The sequence below is a fragment of the Anguilla rostrata genome, chromosome 4 (genome assembly GCF_018555375.3).
Source record: "Anguilla rostrata isolate EN2019 chromosome 4, ASM1855537v3, whole genome shotgun sequence".
NCBI lineage: Eukaryota > Metazoa > Chordata > Actinopteri > Anguilliformes > Anguillidae > Anguilla > Anguilla rostrata.
The window spans coordinates 29,345,313-29,365,804 of NC_057936.1; the positions used below are offsets into that span (position 1 = coordinate 29,345,313).

Consider the following 20,492-nt stretch of genomic DNA (forward strand, 5'->3'; position numbering starts at 1 on the left):
GTAAAGGACTGCGTAAAAACCACATGAATATGTATGCATCTGGTACATAACAAAAAAAAAAAACGATTTCATTCCTGTTTCAGATGCATAAAGTTTTAACACTTTTAATGACCTCCCTGAAGTCCTCTAGCTTTATTACCACAATGCTTACCTTGGTCCGTATCTAGTTCATCTTATGAGAGTGCGGTCCTTAGGTAGAACCAGGATCACAATCTAACCCTGCCCTTCAGTTTTTTACGTTCTAATAACTTCTTTTTTGACACTTTAATTCTTTAAACTGCGGAAAAAAATGTTAACACTGCCTGCATATTTGTACCGCAGAAACAAAAGACTGAATTTTAGGTCAATGTATAACATTTAAAATGCCACATTTTAATAATCAACAAAGTACATTTCACAGAACATTTACAGTTAGTAAATAATACAAAAACATACATAAATGTACTATATTTTCAAATCATAAATGTTTATAAATCATATTCGTACTCCCAGGCCACGGCACTTCCTCACAACAATAATAGTTAGCAGAAGAGAACCCAGCCTATAGTATCTACACAAATGTTAAAATCTTAATAATAAATATTACCTACAAATGCAATATACTTTTTTAAAATGACAGAATAATTTCTATTAATGTGCAGGCAAAGTTGGTAATGTTTACCAGGTTGGTATTACGAACAGAGTCTGAAAATTGCAATTTATACATAATAGAGGGACAACCTTAAGCATAGGCATATTAATAATGTTCTCTGTCTGAAGTGTGGCACACATTTAAAAGGAAATATGAAATACTGGATGACTACCTATAGTATGCTGCACCTGTATGAAAAATGAATTCAACCTCGAGTCTTTGTGTTAAAAAGGTCATTCAAACCCAGCGCTAAAAGGTTTTGATCTACGACATAAATAAATGTCCTTTTTCTATTGTTATTACTGCAATTTCACATACAAAGCTTTAACTTTTTTCCCATCAGGAGTTCTTTTTTTTCATTCATATCGGCAGTGAATTTCTACACCTTTCTTTATAATTAGCCTTTGTACACGAAGGCCCCATGAGAGTCAGAAGCAGAAACTGATTAAAAGCATACATAAATGCAGCAGATCTTTTAAAAATGACTTGACCTTGGACATTAGAGACACTGCAATCAGTTGTGAATTGTCGCCGCATCTACGGCGAGTAAAAGCCATTTGTTATGATGCAAAGTCCCTACCGCGTTCGCCTCCATATGCATAAAGTGTAGCAGTCTACTGATTGCGGACGCTACGAAGCTCCTTCTCTGTCAGGTTATTTATAGTTCTGCGGTTCCCCTTGTTATAGAGGTACTCATGCTGACGGTTTTCGCAAATAGCTCAATGTTAAAAACAAATATTCAATCATGGCCCTGTTGCTTTTCACCGTTCTGCGGTGTCTACTCACGATGATTAGTTACAGTATTTGTGCACGAGGCGTTCGGCGGTAATATGCGCACGGCGCGGAGTCTGTGAACGCGACGCTTTACGCACTGTGCCAATGAAGGCTGTCAGGCTTGCGAGTCAGTATCCAGCTGACAATATTTATCCACCCAAGTAATGATGCGGATAACGACAGCCAGCGATCAATATGCGTGTATTTACATTTTGCCTCAACGCGGTTTAATGCATCATGCTTGACATAGTTTTGCTGATAGAGATGCACAGACGTTAAGACGGGATGTGGGGAAGATTCTCAGTATTATTCTAACAACAGGAAGAAACATAAATATGAAGAGTTAGCATGTCCACATCTATGCGGTGTATGAATGTGAAAATATTGTAGAAATTAAATTGCGTCCATGTGCTATCTCTGTAGCCTTATTTAGCACGTAATACTAAAATATTTCGCAAAACTGCGAAATACAATGTATAAAACCACACATACCATTTGGAGAGCTGCCAAAAAACCTGCTGCAGCCTTTTATTTACCTGGATCATTGCCAGGATTATCAAGCCAGGGTTTCTTCCTTTTAAACTTCCCTTTTTCTTCCCTCCAATTTCCTCCATTCAACAAAATAATCTTCAGGTCAAAAACTTAGATGGAAGCTATTCGGGCAGTTGGGTCTGGTTTATGTTTAAATATAACAGGGGGTTGTCATATTTGAGTTCCATTTTTTCTCCAAATATTTCTCCTCCTTCTGAGCATAATGCATTACAGATTCACTTCCAGACTGTACACCCATGTTTTATAACAGCCAAAACCTCTGCATTTACTGCTCTGAACAAATCATACAAAATCATAATACCAGAGTGGGACATTGAAGCTGGGGAAAAGGCTATCGTCAGGAACACGCTAAACACGCCGTTTGGAGGTACTCACTTTGGACGGCTTGCGTGGAGCTCTCGCAGAGCACGGTGGCCTTGTCCAGGGGGGCGGAGAAGGAGCTGAGGTGGCTCGTGGAGGTCCTGTACCCCCCCTCCTCCTGGCTGTGGGACTGGAGCCCAGGCACCGGCGAGCTGGCGGGCCGGGAGCTGGTCATCGAGCTGGAGGGCCTGGAGCTGGCGCAATTCTGCGTTTGACGAGAGCAGACAGTCAGCACTGGGAGGGGATGCGAGCTTCTGTGCTATCAGGAAACTGTCTGAGAATCTGCCTGCAGAACAACAGATCTGTTCAGGGAAATAAGACCTAAGGCACTGTGGATAAAACTGTTACCTGCCTAGGCTATTCAGCTCAGCAATGGACACCAAAATCAGCATCAAAAATAATCTTTGAGCAATCATGTAGTTGTACGGCATGAGAAAACAATCTGTATTTACAGACAGTACCATGGCTACAAAAAGCTTATATTTTTTCTGTAGTTTTTAGTTTGTAAATAATTCTTGAATGAGCACCATCGTAGGCCTAAACAAACCTTTATTATACCAATGAGACGTTATACTAATGCAATATATATATATATATATATATATATATATATAAATAGATAGACATATACACACACACACCCTTATACACATACTCAGGATGTACACACATGCTGTACATGTGAATCCTCTCTGGTCTATGTAGGCCTAAGTATATCTCTTGTCAAAACTTGAATTAAGATCAAAAACTAATCCCCTTCCAATTTAAATCTATATTTCAGCCCTGTCACACTACTGAACTCGAAGTGCTGAAAGGAGTTTTTTTTTTGGTAGGTTCAACTGACAGCTTTATTTCACAAAGCAATCTTGTACTGTGTGTACATGTAGAAGGTCACAGGGTCAGTAAGCAGTTGTTAACAAGTGCCTAGGTAACAAGGAGCCAGGAAACAGCAGTCAGGACCATGTGTATAATAACTGATTGAATCTACAGGACAGCTGTCTGTATGATATGTACACAATTTTGATGTGAAAAACAAAAACAAAAACGAAAGAAATAAAAGTAGTGTGTCATCACACTTTAAACCAGTACTGTCCAGTCCTTCACAAAGTTTAATGGAAAACTGGTATACATCGTAAGTACTGTTCTTTTGTCTGACAGCAGTTTTTGCCGGTACTTTCTATGTACACATTTCAGCTTGAACTGTATTTTTGAGGAAGCAAAACAGTTCATCAATTACAGGCTAATACTTAAAGACAGGTGCAGATTTGTTTTTGATGAGTGATAGAAAAATGAAGGAGAATGAGGAGCCCATGATGTACATTTCTACCATTTACATTACAATAGTCCCTTGGTATATAAAAGTACAATATTATTTATTATATATTAATTTAAACTGCATGTTATCCTTTACATACTGCCACTATGTTTGCTACACGCGTACATACCTTTACACATATAGAGCAATACAATGTGCACTACATGTAGATATAGAGCTAGGTAGATACAGTGCATAGATTGATTTATGGTGCAAAAATGACATTACCGAAAACATCCACTGCATGGGCAAACTCGATGCGGACTTTGAAATTGGAAAATTGTGCGAGACCACGAAAGGGCCCAATGATAATACGGACCCACAATATATCAGTAACCCGGGTGCATTTGGTTCAGTCATTTTTTACAAGTCCCAATCTTTACAGTGTCACCTTGTCAAGGGGTCAAAGGGAAGAACGGGCAATATTCTGAAATCAATCTGCCTTTAGAAATGGTCTCATTTCTTTTTAAATTACCTTATGTTGCGGTGGCAGCCTGGGACAAACTGCTATATCCCATAAACCATGACAACCCAGGAGGGAGTTAATGTGATCATTCATAAGGGACAAGTTACAAGGGGAGGGGGGGGTGCTATTAACTACTTTTAAACCACTTTGCAGGGCTAAGTGATCCCAGGGATCAGTGGCCAGAATAAATACTGGACTGACAGTTTAATGTCCAGGGACGGCTCGTCTAGGATTAGAAGCATGTAACACATACTACAGTTGTCACTGTTGGAATTAAGGTGCTTTGGTGATGCTGAAGAAGTCACCTCCATTGTGGCCGCTCAATACAACCATTTATGCACTGGCAGAGCACTGACTTCACACAGTGCATAAGAAATTTCCGTAATCTGCTTTTAGCAATAGATTTGTGATTATAAGCTTTATATCCCACTTTCAGTGGTACAACATCCTTGGCTTATTTGTATCCATGGAGCTCCTTCAATGTAACCATCTAATAGTGAAATTTTTAAAGGGTAAGCATGTCAAGTGAGTGCATTTAAGGATGAAGCATGTCAGGTGTGACATCGTACTGTTTTTCCTACAATTCAAGGATATGCCATAGAAACATTTCATATTCCAGCACAACATACCTTTTGACCTTCTGTTTTCAAAGGAAAAATATAATATTCAAAAGAAGTAGAGCATCTATAAAACATTTGAATAGTCTTAAATAGTAAATCTCTAATATTTTCTTGAACTGAATTTGGCACTGCATGAGAGCTTTATGGTTACAGTGTAAGTAAATGATAATATGATGCAAAAGATGTACAAGAACGCCACTTCTGTTGTTTTAGATAACAGGACATGAAATGCTAACAATAAATAAATAAATAAATAAATAATCTGTTTTGTCTTGCTAATATGCAGCACATATCCTCGCTTACCCACACACTCACTCAGACATTGTACGTACCGAAAAGTTCAGAGCTCTCCTCCTTTCTTTGATTCTATTGATTGTGCTTCGGACCTGCAACGGCAGAGGAAAACATGTGCTGTTTATCCTTGCGAGACGAAACCTTAAAAATGGCCCTCCTTACAGCCGATCTCAGCCAAACCATGAAATTCAGAATAAAGAATAGGAAATGAAGGAACAATAACAGTGTACACTGCTTTAAATCAATAAGCACCGCAAAATGGAAAACAGAAATGTTACAGTGTGTCAAGGCTAATGGGACCTGAAAGTGACACATAGTCCTAGCAAGCTAAGGAGACTACTTCAAGCTATCATCTGTCACGTTGCAGAGTGGCCTAGAAATGAAGCTATTGAAAAAAAGACCCTAGCAGAACAGATTGCAGTTGTACGCAGTAAGCCAATGCAGTCTATGTACTGTAGTGGAACGCCAGACACCGTACAGCCCATCCTTTGCTTTGGAATCCATTTATAACCTGTGTACACTCCATGCTACCAGATTTAAAGAGTGGTTTCATTGTATTACTTTTTTCATAGCAGTGCATTTCATATGATAATGAAAACAATGCATTTTTATCTGACTGTGATTGCCCTTCGGATAAATCAGAAGGAACTACTTTGACAGGATGGCGTAAATTTCACATGGAATTTATTAATCCATCTCCACCCTAATATTTCCATTATGGCTTCTGGAAGCCGAGATCCTAAGTCCTTTGTTTCCATGCTAGTGCCACCAGTTTCTCTCCCCTTGTTTTCTCGCATGTACTTCAGTCCTCCACCAGCTAGAGGTCGCGACTGTCTATTTGTCAAGCCCCTTCTCAAACAATTATCGCATTTGCACCACCTCAATAATCTAAGTTATAATAAAGTCATTTCCACTAACTAAGCACAGATGATAATCGGCAGTGATGTTTACAAGCAACCCTAATTGAGAAATTCAGTTTGATTACTTACTATTATGGACATCCTGCAGTATTTTTATTTAAATGTTGAACAGGGGCATGATAAGTTTTGTTAGAAGCAGTGGAAAATGCCCAAATTAAAAATGAGAGAGTTTATATAATATTTAACTTGCAGAAAAGTTACATTTTAAAAAATTCATGATTCAACTAATTAAGTAATCATGGTATTCAACCCAAACTTTAAGTAGAATCAGGTGTCTTAGTGCTAGGCTAAAACAAAAACCCGCTTTATATGGGTGCATTTTTCTTTTTACTGCAGTGATACTCAATCCTGGTCCTGGAGAGCCACAGAGTCCACTGGTTTTTGTCTTTCCTTAAGATCAGCTACTGATTCAGACAAAAAAACCAGGTGACCTGAATTATCTGTGATAATCAACTGCTTTAACTGATCAATTGCTGTGCTACTCAAGTCCTGAGTAACAATGGAGGACCACTGGCTCAAAGACATGCTTAGCAAAGCATTTAAGCTTCAATCCATGTTCACTTTCCTTCCTGACTCTCACCATATTAGATAAACTAATTGTTTTTATAAATGTCTCAGAAGCTCAATTGTATGATTAGCCACTTGACTACGCCGTTGAAGTGCCTATGGGGACCCCTGGAGGATAACTATTGAAATACAAGTTTAAATCCCTGCAGGTCACATGGTGGAGACCGGTAGCCCTAGACATATATTTAGGCAGCAGTATTACACACTGAAAAAGTAAGTTTTAAATGTTTTTTATTGTTTTATTTGCTGCATTAAGATTTTATTAAAAATATTAACAGAACATATTCTGAACACTGAATCCTGCTGTATGGGTGGCTGCCCTCGATCTCCAGACAAAATGAAGATCAGTTGATGTCCTCAAAGCAAGTTGAACCCACACAGACAGGCACACCAATAATGGTGTGACTTGTTACAGAAACAGTTGACAGTTCCAAGGTTACCCCCTGAAAAACTACACAAAGCCGCAGGTTACAATCCGATATATCTGCAATGCTCTCAAAACACCATGGCAATTTGTTATTTTAAAGTGCATTTTACTTCTTCAAAAGGACCTAGAGATTGAGCATAATTCTTGTGCCCAATTAAGGAGCCTTATTTTGCTATGAGAAGTGTATAGTGGTGTCAGTATGCCGTATAACTTGTGAGGGGTACAGTTCACAAAGAGAAAAAGCAAACTGGTTGCTTTACTTTAGTTTATCAATTAGGCTGTCAGCCTTGCAAGTTAAAACTCCGCCCACCATATTAGTGAATATGCATGTCTTACTGCTTCATTAATCTCAGGCATTTCATGTACGTTCTGCCCCAAACAGAAATATAAAGAGGATGTCTCACACATACACCATAGCTGAGCAAGTAGGCAATGAAGACGACAAAAACATTTGTCAGCCGAGCTAATACAATGCACATGGTTTTAAATTTAGCCATTATTGACAGACATAAATATTTGTAATACAGGATGCTGCTGTGAAACACTGGAATTCCATTACTGACATGAAACCCTGAAAGTTCTCTGGACCCATTGTTTGGAGCTATTTTGATGTTGTTAAATCCTTGTTGTATTCAAGGTCTGGGGTGATGTAATCACCACTTTCAGTGTAAAAGCTTTCATGATCATAATTTCCATATGAAAGTAACGCTTGCTCCAACACCTGCTGACATCCTTGGAATACTGAGCAAAAGAAAGGTCATCAAAGCAGAGGAATAACAAAAAGACAGAGGGGAGGGAAGCTCATTGAAACCAACAATGAAACCGCATCAAATAAATGTACTGTATGTAGATCTTTGAAAGGCGTTTTAGAATAAACATACAACTGAATAAAATGTAGGTAAATTTAATGATAAAGCTTAATGTATTTCTTATAGAGTATAATGTGAACCACATTAATGTATAATATAATATGTTCTTACAAGATTGACAGTCACATCACATAATACAGTATTGACTTGTCTATGGAGATATGAATACCATTATCTTCACATCACATAACGCTTACAATTGTATATTGTACAAATTATGCTGAAATGTATACCTTTTTCTACCAGTGCAATTGAAGTTATTTCTCACTTTGTGTAACGGAGTACAATGCCCCTGGTCACCATTAAGGTCCAGTATCTAAGCACTGTCATACTTATTCAATATTTAAATTATTTTAAAAGCAGACAGGAGATCTCGTTTGTTTAGTTTAATAATTGTTATAAAATTTAAAAAATAACTAATTGATTTCTGGTTGTATAAGACAGGGGCATTTCTTACGAATGTATTACACTTATGTTTCCCATTGTTCATAGATCTCTGGGTATCTGCATAGAACTGCACTGCACCTACTCATATAACTCATCTGTCACCTTAGTGCATTATGATATACTATAATGCATAATATAAAAATATATTTTGCTGCAGATGTAAAGGGGACCAACATGACGGGAGCTGTGCTGTGCTGTGCTGTGCTGTGCTGTGCTGCATGGAAGTCCATCAAGCATGTAAATAATGTAGTCATCAGTAATTAACATAACGAGACTGTAGCAATTCCCAGCACACCTGAATGCACAGGGATCTGGGCTCAGCTACACCAGAAACTCAAGCCATTATCTTCAGAGTGCACAACAAAAGGATAATCCTTTACAGTAGTTACTTCAAATCAGAAATTATCTTGACAACCTACAATCAATAACCCATTTATTGGCTGCATATTTATATTTATTACCTGCTTATGATCCCGCATACCAAAGCGCATGGTTTTAATGGTGATACGTCTAGGTCCGGGACAGCATTTTATGGATTACATTACCGACATGTAAATCAGGAATGCAGCATGGTGGTCTGTATTTAAAGGCAAATGTCAATGCTGCCAGAGAAAAATATATACAAAAAATATATCATTAAATAATCACGTGTCTTTATGGCAGTTTAGCATTGCAATAATGAATTATGCACTGCTGTGAAAATAACTTGCTCTATGTCATACAGTTAGAAATTTTTACATTAACAAATATACTTTTAATATAGTCTGTCTGAAGGTTGAGAGAAATAAGTTTGGCCCATCTCTTCTACTTAATTATTTTATTTACCAAAAAAACTTGATCTCCGTTCAGCTTATTACAATTTTTCTATTAAATACAAATTTATTTTCAGTGCTCCCAGTACTTTCTGTCACACATTAAACTGTACAGAGCAGAGAGGAAAAGGCAAATCCGGAAAAAAAATAGGAAAAGCAAAGATTATTACATTTTATATTTAGAAAACCCTTTTCAAAAGCATAAAGCGTACATGGGTTGCTCACAAATTGTGAAGACCCACGGGTCAAGGAGAACTCGGAGTTAGAAAATGGATTCTTATGCGCTGAAAAAGCCACTTAAGCAAGAATGTGGCGATGATTTATTTTACAATATGGGGGGTCAGCTCGCGGCCTGTGCTGTTTCAATGCAGCGCAGTGACTCTAGGACACCTCTTCACACTGTGCGGTGGAAGTGCTGTGCAACACTGCCTCGGGGAGATGATGAAGCTCACCGGGCTCCTATTTGCTGGGATATACGCAAACCTAAGGGTGGAGAGGTACAGAGGTGGAATGTTTCTGTGCATGGGTGATGCTGACCTTACCTACTCTGTCACAACAACCGCGCAGGTATTCAAAAGAGATGCCTTCCATTTGCTCAGCAGTAATTCAACAGCTTCATTTCAAAAGACACGCTAAGAACTCCCCAAATTAAAATCCTTGTCCAGTTAAAACATTCTGATTATATGACTAACCGGACACCGCAGATTTTGGTCTTTGGAGCAAACTGCCTCACGCATATGTACACTGCCTTGAGTGTACATATGCGTGACCATCAAATAGACTCTAGGCCAGAATTAAACTAACTCTTTTCAGGGAGTTGTTCTTTTAAATCTCTAAAAGGGTAAGCCTGCTAAAAAGTACATTTTAAAAAAACTTCTGGAGAAAAATCTTAAAGGCAGACAAGACAAGACTTAACCTGTAGTCCTGTATCAAGATGATGGAAACAGGAAAGTGAAGAGAAAGAAAGGAGCTGCTTATGATCCAAAGCACTCTCTCATTTGTGAAACATGGCTGCCACTGGAATTGGCTCACTTGTCTTCATTGATGATGTGACTGCTGACGTCAGCAGCAGGATGAATTCTTAAGTGTACAGCAACACTTTATCTGCACAGAACCAACCAATTGCCTCAAAGCTCATTGGAAGGCACTTCACCTTTCAGCAAGAAAGGGATCCCAATTGCACATGGGATGTTCTGTATTTGCCAAGTCACATGTCCTGAATCCAATTAAACACGTTTCACTTGCTAAAGACAAGAATGAAGGCAAAACACCCCAGAAACAAACAAGAACTGAAGATGGCTGAAATACAGGCCTGGAAGAGCATCAGCAGATGAGATACCCAGCATCTGGTGATGTCTATGAATTGCAGACTTCAGGTGATCATCGAATGCAAAGGATTTGCAACAAAGTACTAAATAAGACACATTTATTTCAGATTATGTTAATTTGTCCAATTACTTTTGCTCCCTTAAATTGGTGAACTATGTATAGGCTATAATTCCTATACGGATCACCCAATATGGAAATACATAACCTCAAATTAAAGCATGCAGTCTACACTTTAACCTCACGTTCATTGTTTTTCAATTCAATGTGCCGAAGTACTGAGCCAAAAAACTAAACAAATGTTGTCTTACATGTTTTATATATAATTGTTTAGTGTATATATATATATATATATATATATATATATATATATATAATCTACGTTGTACCTGTTTCAAAGAAAAGTATAATAAGGTTACACCAGCTGAGTAACCTTCCTGGGGAAGAAAAGAAGGTGCGGATACTCTGCAGCTAAAACACGAGAGAAGTGGAGAAGTGATCAGTCTGAGAAAACCAGAATGTAAATCTGGCCTAGACATCAGGAATAACTGGACGGCGGTCTTTGGCCGCCTTGATAATAGCCACACAATCTTAAATGACGTCAGTTTTTTGTGGTTCCCTCCAAAAGACAAAACCTCCTATAGAACAGTGTCCCCATCACTTTCCAGAGTCACCCCATGAAACTGTGACTGTCCCTCCAAAGTGACTTCCAGTAGCAGGTTTGCTTCTGAGCCCCCCCATCTAAAAAGAACCAGGGGCAGCCCCACTTCAGCTGTTGGGCACATGAAGGTCACGGTGTTGCATGGCAACATGATAAATGAATACCTTAATTGAACAGAACAAATCCATACAAATCAGCACCATTGCCACATAGAGAAATATAGATTAATCAAACAAATTCACCAAAGGATACACTGTATCGTTTCAATACTACTCAATATTGTAAAAAAAAAAAAAATAGATTACACAATGATATTAATATTATTTTCCTTAGAAGGTGGATGTTTGTTTAATATGAAGGAAGTCTACAAATGATCAAGGTTTCTAAAGAACAATGTATAGAAAAATCTTACAAACTGCCATCCATGGAAAACCTTTAAGGCAATTTATGTATAAGCTATTCACATTAACATTTATTCAGTTTCATAAAATAACTATAACTGCAAGAACGGTTAAAATATTTTCATCCACTATACCCGAGAGAAATTTCATCCACAATCATTTTTCTAAGAGAATCCAAAAGGCAATAATAGCCATTTTAATGTGAATATACTCTGTTTCTACCTTGCTGCCCAGCATTTTATTTTGTAATATTCTAAGAGCAAAACCTCCCAGACCAGTAAAGACTAATGTCAAAATGTTAAATGGAGGGCCATGAGTTTAAAAACTTAAAGAGGCAGTGAAATATTAGTCAATGCTGGTGAGAAATGACTGGCTCTTTACTCAGGGTGTCAGTGTTTAATGGCAAAGCCGGATGCATATAAGTTAGTCCAAGCATGAAGGGCAGTGGGACGCTCATGTGGAAAGCCACTTCGTCCCTTTAGTTGGTGCGATCAGAAACTTGTCATTTCTCTCATTCACTCTGTCAGCCTTGAGACATTGTGCAGACTTACCTCTGTGTTGTACACCCCATATATCAGGAAGATGAAGAGACCCTGCGCAACAAAACAAAGGAAAAAGCTGTTACTGTTCTTTCATCACTTCAGCCCTATATGTGTGTGTGTGTGTGTGTGCGTGTATATATATATGTATGTGTGTGTGTGTGTGTGTGAGTGTGTGTGTACATACATGTATACATATTATGGGAGAGCACGTTGTCCATTCTCAAACAATCGAGGACTTAACCCAAGGTTGGGCTTTATAAAAGAGAAATATTTCAGTTTCAAGTGCTCATGCTCAATATGTCTTTTCTCAGAAGCAGAGGACACTGCACAAATGCAGCAGTGGACCAACCGCTGGCCTAAAGAAGAATAATGAGCAAGAGAGGAAGGAAAGAATGCTGACAGAAAAGGTACAGAAAGCAAGACATTTCAGGTTCACAAAACATTGTGGCTAATACTGAAAGAGCAAGAATTGAATGTCCTTGAGAGCACAGGGGTTTTGTATAGGAACACATTTGGCAGCGAAAGAGTAGCAATTCTTCATTATTTTTATAATCAATGTAATTGAATGTACAAGCTGTGTATTCACCTTAATCCACAGTGAAGTGCACTTTTTAAATAAATTGATTATGGACGCCGTGGATAAAGAACAAGTTTGAGACCATTTTAATACTGGCTCAGACATTTAGGGAAGAGCCAAAATGGTAGAAAAGCAGATCATACCCCAGGCCGAACGTTCCCTGGGCCATTTTTATCCACTCGACTCTGCATACTTTACAAACAGGGAGAGCACCCTATCTCTTCTATTCTTCCTTCTCACATGACAGTAGTGAGGTGACATGGATGAACCATCAATCAGTCCAGAGTTTGGAACATCCAATTTGCTAGAGAAAGATCTCGATGCATCACCATTGACAACATGATTTGGTGGCCCATTCCGAACGTCAACCCCATTCTCTGCAAAAGCACCTCTCTACCTTCACCCAAATCCCAAAATTATGAATGCATCACCCATGGTTGCTCAGTACTTTTATATCTTCAATTTGCAGTCCCATTTAATGTTACATAAAAAATAAAGTCAATGAAAATGAACCTGAAATAAATCCCTTATATACCTGATTCTAAAAATGAAGACAAATCACGTCTATGATTTGGGGCTAAAACAGCCTCATAAAAATACACATTTTATTAAGCCTTCCAACAAATCATGAACAAATGTATTATAGTATTAGAACATAACTTTTCATGTGAGCTTAATTATTTCCCCAACACTAAATACTAAATTTAAGGGTCAGAGATTCAGCATTAAAGAAAGAAAATAAATATTAGCTGCTCATAAATGAAATCAATAGACAGTGGGTGGTAATTTGTAACATACATCTTATTGTTTTGCATTAAATTTGCAATTTCCTATTTAGTGTTGATAATTAAATTATCATGTTTTTGATCTTTTCTGTTATTTGCGATTAATCTTTTGTTGTGATGTGTGAACCTAGTAGACAAACAACTATCTAGCGTAAAGAAAAATGATCAATTATAATATAATTGAGTTAAAAATAAATTGCATCAAAACAAGATGGATTGCTTAAAATATTTAATTAATTTTGAGTTTGAACATATTATTTAAATGTATTGTATGTTTTTTCTAAATGCGTCCTATTCCTTTTGAACTCAGTAAAATGGTACAAATTTATGCAGGGATTGGCACAGTTGTTTTCAAAGTCTTGCAATACATCAAACAAAAGGCAAACATTAATTACAAGAAACCAATTAGCAAAACAATTGTATGTTTTAAAAAGTCAAAGCCGAGAAACATTGTGTTCAGAAAGGAAATCACCCTTGAGAAATCTACAACAGAACAGCAAGGGGAAAACCCTCAAACTGTGGAGAATACGCTACAAATACACTGTTGCTTCAATACTAAAAAGACCAAATTCTGAACGACATAAAAACTGCCGAGGCTAACTTCTAACAAAGTAAAGAAAACAAAACCTACCTTTGACATGTCACTGGAACCAGATACTGTATATGAAGCTTTGTATGCACAAGAAGGGAGGCCATGTTTAATATATTCAGGTGAAATGTTTGAAAGAAAAAAAAATTAACAGAAACAAAGTACACTATATAAACCTCCCCCTCACCCACCCTCCATATAACGCTGAGCACAGATATTTCTTTTCAAATTTGAGGCTATACATCAGGGAAGCGTTTACTGCTGAAACACGATTGTGAGTGAATGCATTGTACACTACAATGAATAAGAGCCCTAGCTCCTCATTATTTTGTGACAAGATACAGAAATTCACTTTACTTTTCATTTAGGGCCCTCTGCTCCAGTTTATGGATGTGTGCCTTCATGCTTTTACTTACTCCCCTGCTCTAGCCCCATGTAATAAATGATTATAAATTTTCACAGATGACCACCTCTCTTCTTCTTTTACCCCTAATGCGCAAAGTTAGGGAGCCGCAGGTAAAAATTTCACAAACCCTTTTATTTATGATGTTGTCCTTGGTAACGGAAATTTCAATGTGCTGAAATGAAAACTATGATTAAGGGGACACAGTGTCTCAGCAAGGAGAGTGGAGGGCAGCTTTCCATTTCCCCCAGAAAATAGATAAGGCTTTCTGACACTGCTTCTACACCAAATGGACCACACCAGAGGGGTGATGGAAAGAAGTCCACCAAGGTGTACAGCCCTTTCTTCAGGTTTATCCCAGTGTATGTCCACTGCAAATGCCCAGATCACACTCCCTAAACAGTTCCCCAAAATTATTATGTTTATTTTGTACAAATGCATGTTATTTTTTAAATAACAAAAAATGATATACAGTAACAGAAGCTTAGAGTTTGGTAACTTCAGTTATTGCTACAAATGTAACTTTTTTTGCCACCTGCAACGACAACAATACAATTCTAAACAGCAGCTCTCTTCTAGTATTTTGAAAATAATGAATCATATGTCAACAATTTAATTACAGGCTAAAATCACATCTTGATTGGCTCTCTGTCTGTCCAAAGAATACTAGCCACACAAACCTGAGACACAATACAGTCCACCATATAGTACTACAGGAAAACAGTAGAGGAGTACAAGTATACACCTCACCGAGCCTGTGGGTACCTTTTTATATTTATTCTTCATTTCTCCAGGTGAGTCCAATTGAGACTGAAATCTCATTCAAGGGAGACCCAGCCAAGAGGCTGTACCTCCTGACTCATTGAGAGAAACTAATTCCACTCTAACACTCGGCCCTACCTATCCATGGTGTGATAAAACCACTGCTGTGGGCTTCAGGTCACTGGCTAATGACAGCCAAGGTTTGAACCAGTGAGTGGACTAGCTCAGCCTGTGTATGTGTATTCAGCTCCTTTTACTGACAGAATCACTCAGGAGTCCTTATAATTAGCATGTTTTATATGAAAATGTGACCCATATGATCCAGTTACAACAGAAATACAGTAAATTCACCCGCCATTTAATTTTTCACTTCTAAAATTTCCCTAAAGACCCTGTTACCATGCTGCTGATAGAGAACTGAAAGTACCTTAAACTGTTTCCAATGAAAAGGTCTCCTTGAACAGCAGCTTACCATATGAAGAGCAACTGGATGTTCAGATACAGTAGGGACATGCTCTGCACATTCCATTGCCACCAGATTCAATTTATTACTTCATAAAACTGTAACCCTTCACATAAAATAAATCCTAGCTTTCAGTAAATATGGTGTTGGAGAAAAGCATTAATGGCCATGACTATAACTGAGCTTTGATACAATTTAAAATCCTGAAGCCCAAGCTACATGCAAATAACTAAAAGACAAACTATTATTATGAAAGTATGTTCAAAATGAACACTGCAAAGTCCCTAATGTCAACAACAAACCAGAGAAAGTGAGAACTAAAAACATGTTGAAGTCATTTTGTGAACCTTACATTCCTCTTTAATTATGAGTCAAATTTAAATTATAAATTTGCCTTGCAAATTTTGTTATACAAACATTAACTCATCTCCATTTAAAATTTTATTTGACATGTCTCCTAAGTCTAAGTAGAAATGATTAATCAGACTTATATTTTCGATTTATTATACATTCATTGCAAAATACATATCTACATTGTATCAGTGTACAGTATCTCCTTATAACTAACAACTAAGTTCCCTTTAACAGCACTTGGACATCATTCTGCCACAGCTCTCCAAACACTAATGCTAGGGAAAGCGGGCAAAAACCTCATATTCCAAGCAAATAATATGTTCACAAAGCATATTTTGAGCCTTCAGAATGGGCCATTAATTTAATAGCATCCACTCTGACGCCATGCATATTCATTGCACTGCACTGTAAGAAACGGGCCTATGTTTTACTGCCTGTTGTGTCCCATTTAAAGCCCCACCAGGGTCAGACAATGACTTTATTTAGTAATCACTGCCATCACTGCTTTGCACATACTCTCCTCTAAACCTGAAGAGTAACAGAGACAGTAACAGCCTCAATCTAGCCAGAGGATATTAAGCCACCTAACTTATAAAGTTAACAAACAGCAGAGCTGAATGAGAAATAATTTTTTGTAAGTGAGAATAAAAAATACAACACAGAACAGAGAATGGAATGTTTCTCTACGATACGCCAACCATACCCATTTTTAAACCGTGCCAATGGCAAATTCCTTCTTGTAGACAGGAGGAGAGAAATGTGTACATGTGGAAACAATTAGAGAAATAAGAGACAAAGAGGTTAAAACACTATGGAAAAAGTTCACACTTTTTTCATGAAAGACCTGCTAATGTCTCTGACCCCTTTACGTAGAAACACTTCAATTAGCTTGTATACATAAGTTTCACTTTAACTGCTCACACCTTTCAAATAAATCTGGATGTCAGCTTTTGCTTTATAGTTGATAGATCACAGACCCTCAAATTATATCAAATTTGAAACTTACCCAAGATGCAGTGGCCAGACCAGAAAATTAGCTTCCCTTGGCAGAAATAATCTTTGAATGCGTATGAATTTTTCTGAGCAAATTCTTCTCGTATATAACAGTGGGCAGTTTCCTCTATATCCCTTGTTATTTCGGAACTGTTCAGAGCCATGACCATAAACAAACTTTTTGGTTTATGAGGAAGCAAAGCACTGATAAGCAGGGATTGATCTATTAAATTAATTATTTAATGAAAAATACATGCTGAAATCACTCCAATACATAATGTTAACAGCCAGCCTGAAAAGACCAGTTGAAAATTACAGTCAAAATGAATACTGCTCTGAATGAGTAAATCAGCTTAAACCATTATTCAACTGGAAAAAAGTTTGCTATTATACTTGCCTGAGAAATAGTTGCTCAATATAAACTATTTTTATTCCCTATAATACAGGTGGGAACTAACATGTCTGAGCATCCACATGTATTTCATTTAATGTAATATTTAATTTATCTAACTTAAATATGGTTCTGGTAATGATGGTGCTTCTCAGTGCTTGAACTTCATTCTGACATTATTTTCTGTTGTGATCCCAAATCACACTGGCCAGTTTCTCCAAAAAAATATATTGTCTTTGATACAAATTGTTTTCATATCTTTGAAGCAAAGCATCTGAAAGGGTAGGAGACTTCTTTTTTCTGATTGAAATTGCTTGACAGTCGAGCTGTCGATATAAAAACTTCTGTGATGTTTTCTGATATGAATGAATCCTTATGTGAACTTATCAATGTGACATAGTGCATGCTGCATTTGTGTGTCAGTGTATATGAGGAATATTAAACATAAATACAATATGATAGCAATCAAAAAGTGTTTTTTTAAATAATTAAATATGGCTGTACTAAATAATACTGGGACAGACCCAAGGGATCATTTTTGGTGCTTTCTATTATCAAACTTGCATTATCTATATAGTATGATAGCTTACGATAGTTCACTGAGGGTTCGTAATGCATGCACATTTATTAATTGAGCGCTCAATATACTGTATGTGTATTCAATTAATACCTGGTTCAGGTTGTAAAGATGCACTTACATTTACACAGAAAGGCACTGTGACCTTAGGCCAGCAATGAATAGCAATGATCATTCTGCACACAAAAGTGCACAGAGGTCGCGAAAGCAGCGGCTTCACAGTTGCATACGATCGGGCCATAAGAGGAAAGGGGGGGGGGCAAGAGTCACCGGAGGACGTCACAGAGGGCCAACCGGCACGCGCACGGCCCCGGACTGCAACTGCACCCCACCCCTGAGGACGGGTAAGCGGTACAGATAGGGGCAATACTGACTGTGCTCAGTCAGAGAGGCAGGAGAGTTATTAACTTAGCCCTGAAACACCTACTTAATATAGGGCCAGCGATGATAGCTAACAGAGCCTAGCTGAGGTGACAGCTTCTGGACCTGCTTGAAGAAATCCAATTGAAAAGCAGCCAAGAGGAACAACAAGCCCGAAACAGATGTTCCTGCTACCACTGGCGCAGTGGCGTATACAATGGAAACGGTGGCAAATTTCACAAAAAAATTCACATTTTAGGATATTACATATTTATAGCTCATAATCAGTTACAAGTTAGCAAAGTCATTTCATTCTAATATATTTTTACCCTTCAGATGAATAGCATAAAATAAAATACTATTTCTATATATTTTTTAATTGAGGATTCATTTCACAAAGGAATATTTCTTTTTCTTTTTAAAACCAGATTAAAAATATCTCAAAATTGTAAGGTACATCAATACAGAAGTATGAGGATACCGTAGGTTTTGCGAGTATCTATCCACATACATTTTTTACATTCATACATTTGAAAGCGAAAAATACACATATACCTTAAAGCACATGCATCTCAACAGTTTTTTTTATACACAGATGGAACTCTGGGAGCATACAGGAGCTTTCGAATTCATAACGAATTCATAGCCTCTTAAAAGTCAAGGCTGTTGGAAATTCAAATTTGAAATGGAAATTTTTTGTTGCAGAACATCCCAAACACTCATGCAGTATAATTCAGACGAGACATGTCCTTTCAAAATACAGGCTGCTTGGATCCCGGGGAAAACATTGGCCAGACAGAAGATACCTCCTCTTTGAGGTTACACATTGGAATTGAGAAATACTACTGTGAAAATAAAGAGATTGAATCTTTTTTTTTTTTATATTACCAATTAGTTACTGCTGGAAAATCCATGCCACATTTATAACAACACTCATCTTTTATTTCGATTATTACTTAACGACTGAGAAAAAAGTGATTACAATCAATTGAGACACAAGTCTTTATTACTGCTGAAGACATATGTCAAGACATCTGCCATCAGTCTAATTTTATTTGAGCACAAACCATATGGATTTTATGCCAGAGGAGCGAAGTTATTGATTTGCTTTTCCAATAAGTCAGCAAAGTGATAATAATTTAAAGTTTTACTAACATTCCAAACCATAGACTGTTAATGTGCTTTTTTTTGTTTGTTCTAAAGATGCATTTCAATTGTAATGCCTATTTATAAAAATTAACTTTTCAGCATTCTTCTCAAGACTGTGGGTAGTATGCCGAACTGAATATGTAACTATACCCCATAAAATAATTATGGTGCACATATGTGGAAAAAGACTGAAAGAATGAACTATAAACAAACTAGTTTTAAAACAAGGCAATTTGGATTGTATGTTTTAAGAGCCAAGAAAAACATATGCAAGGAAAATTGATACAGACTTTCAACACATGGGTCAAACAGACTCTTTGAACTTTCAGAGCAAAGGCCCGTGCGTATGCCAAAAACCTGTTTAATTAAAAATACTCAGGTATCTGACTGACATTTTTTTTATGCCCCGTGTCAAAATGCATGAGATCCCCCTGTCAATCAGCAATATATTTTCCTTACATATTTTCCACTGAAAGAGAATGAACGCTAGGGCCAGTGTACTGCCTGAGATCAGTGCAGCAGTGTGCTGACACTGCTCTCGCCTGACGATTTAAGATTTTGACCTGCCAGCGCCAGGAAAGAAAATCATGAAGGCCTCATTATTATCATATTAAGACCTAATCCACATTCTTTAGTACCAAGAAGAATATATTAACGGCGAGCGTCTTCAAACAAAATCTGATGACATTAATTCAGTAATTCTCTTGCGCTGTCAGTGTTTTAAACACGAGCTGTCACTTTCTTTATCACATAATTTCAAGTAACCACGTGTACGTGTTCTCTGGAATAACTCAATTATATCTCCTTCCTGTGCACGTCCGCACGCGTGCGCTAGCGTGCATGCATGCGTGCTCAATGTACGTTAAGCACGCATCTACAAAACCAACCGGTTCTAAAACCTTTAGAATCCGTCCAGCTCAACCGGTCAACGCCTTATTCTTACCTCTGGATTTAGTGCGGATCGGAACCCGCTCTCATCGCAAAGAAAATGCACTTGAACCTCTCGCGGAGTTTGGAACTGCATTAATTAGCATGCTTTAGCCGTCTGCGTCCTTAGGCAGAGGCTACACGGACTGCAGCGGACTGCGCGGCTGATAAAAGAGCG

The 20,492-nt window shown here is 37.6% G+C and overlaps 1 protein-coding gene across 1 annotated transcript in view; it reads right to left on the reverse strand.

The window, feature by feature from the left end:
- The window catches only part of LOC135254104 (adhesion G-protein coupled receptor D2), a 60,790-nt gene that overhangs the window by 14,764 nt on the left and 25,534 nt on the right, over window positions 1-20,492 (reverse strand). The window contains exons 21-23 of the mRNA XM_064334057.1: window positions 11,994-12,035; window positions 5,051-5,104; window positions 2,333-2,522 (exon numbers count right to left, since the gene is read on the reverse strand). Coding sequence (XP_064190127.1) covers window positions 2,333-2,522; window positions 5,051-5,104; window positions 11,994-12,035 — 286 coding nt within the window. The remainder of the gene's footprint in view (window positions 1-2,332; window positions 2,523-5,050; window positions 5,105-11,993; window positions 12,036-20,492) is intronic.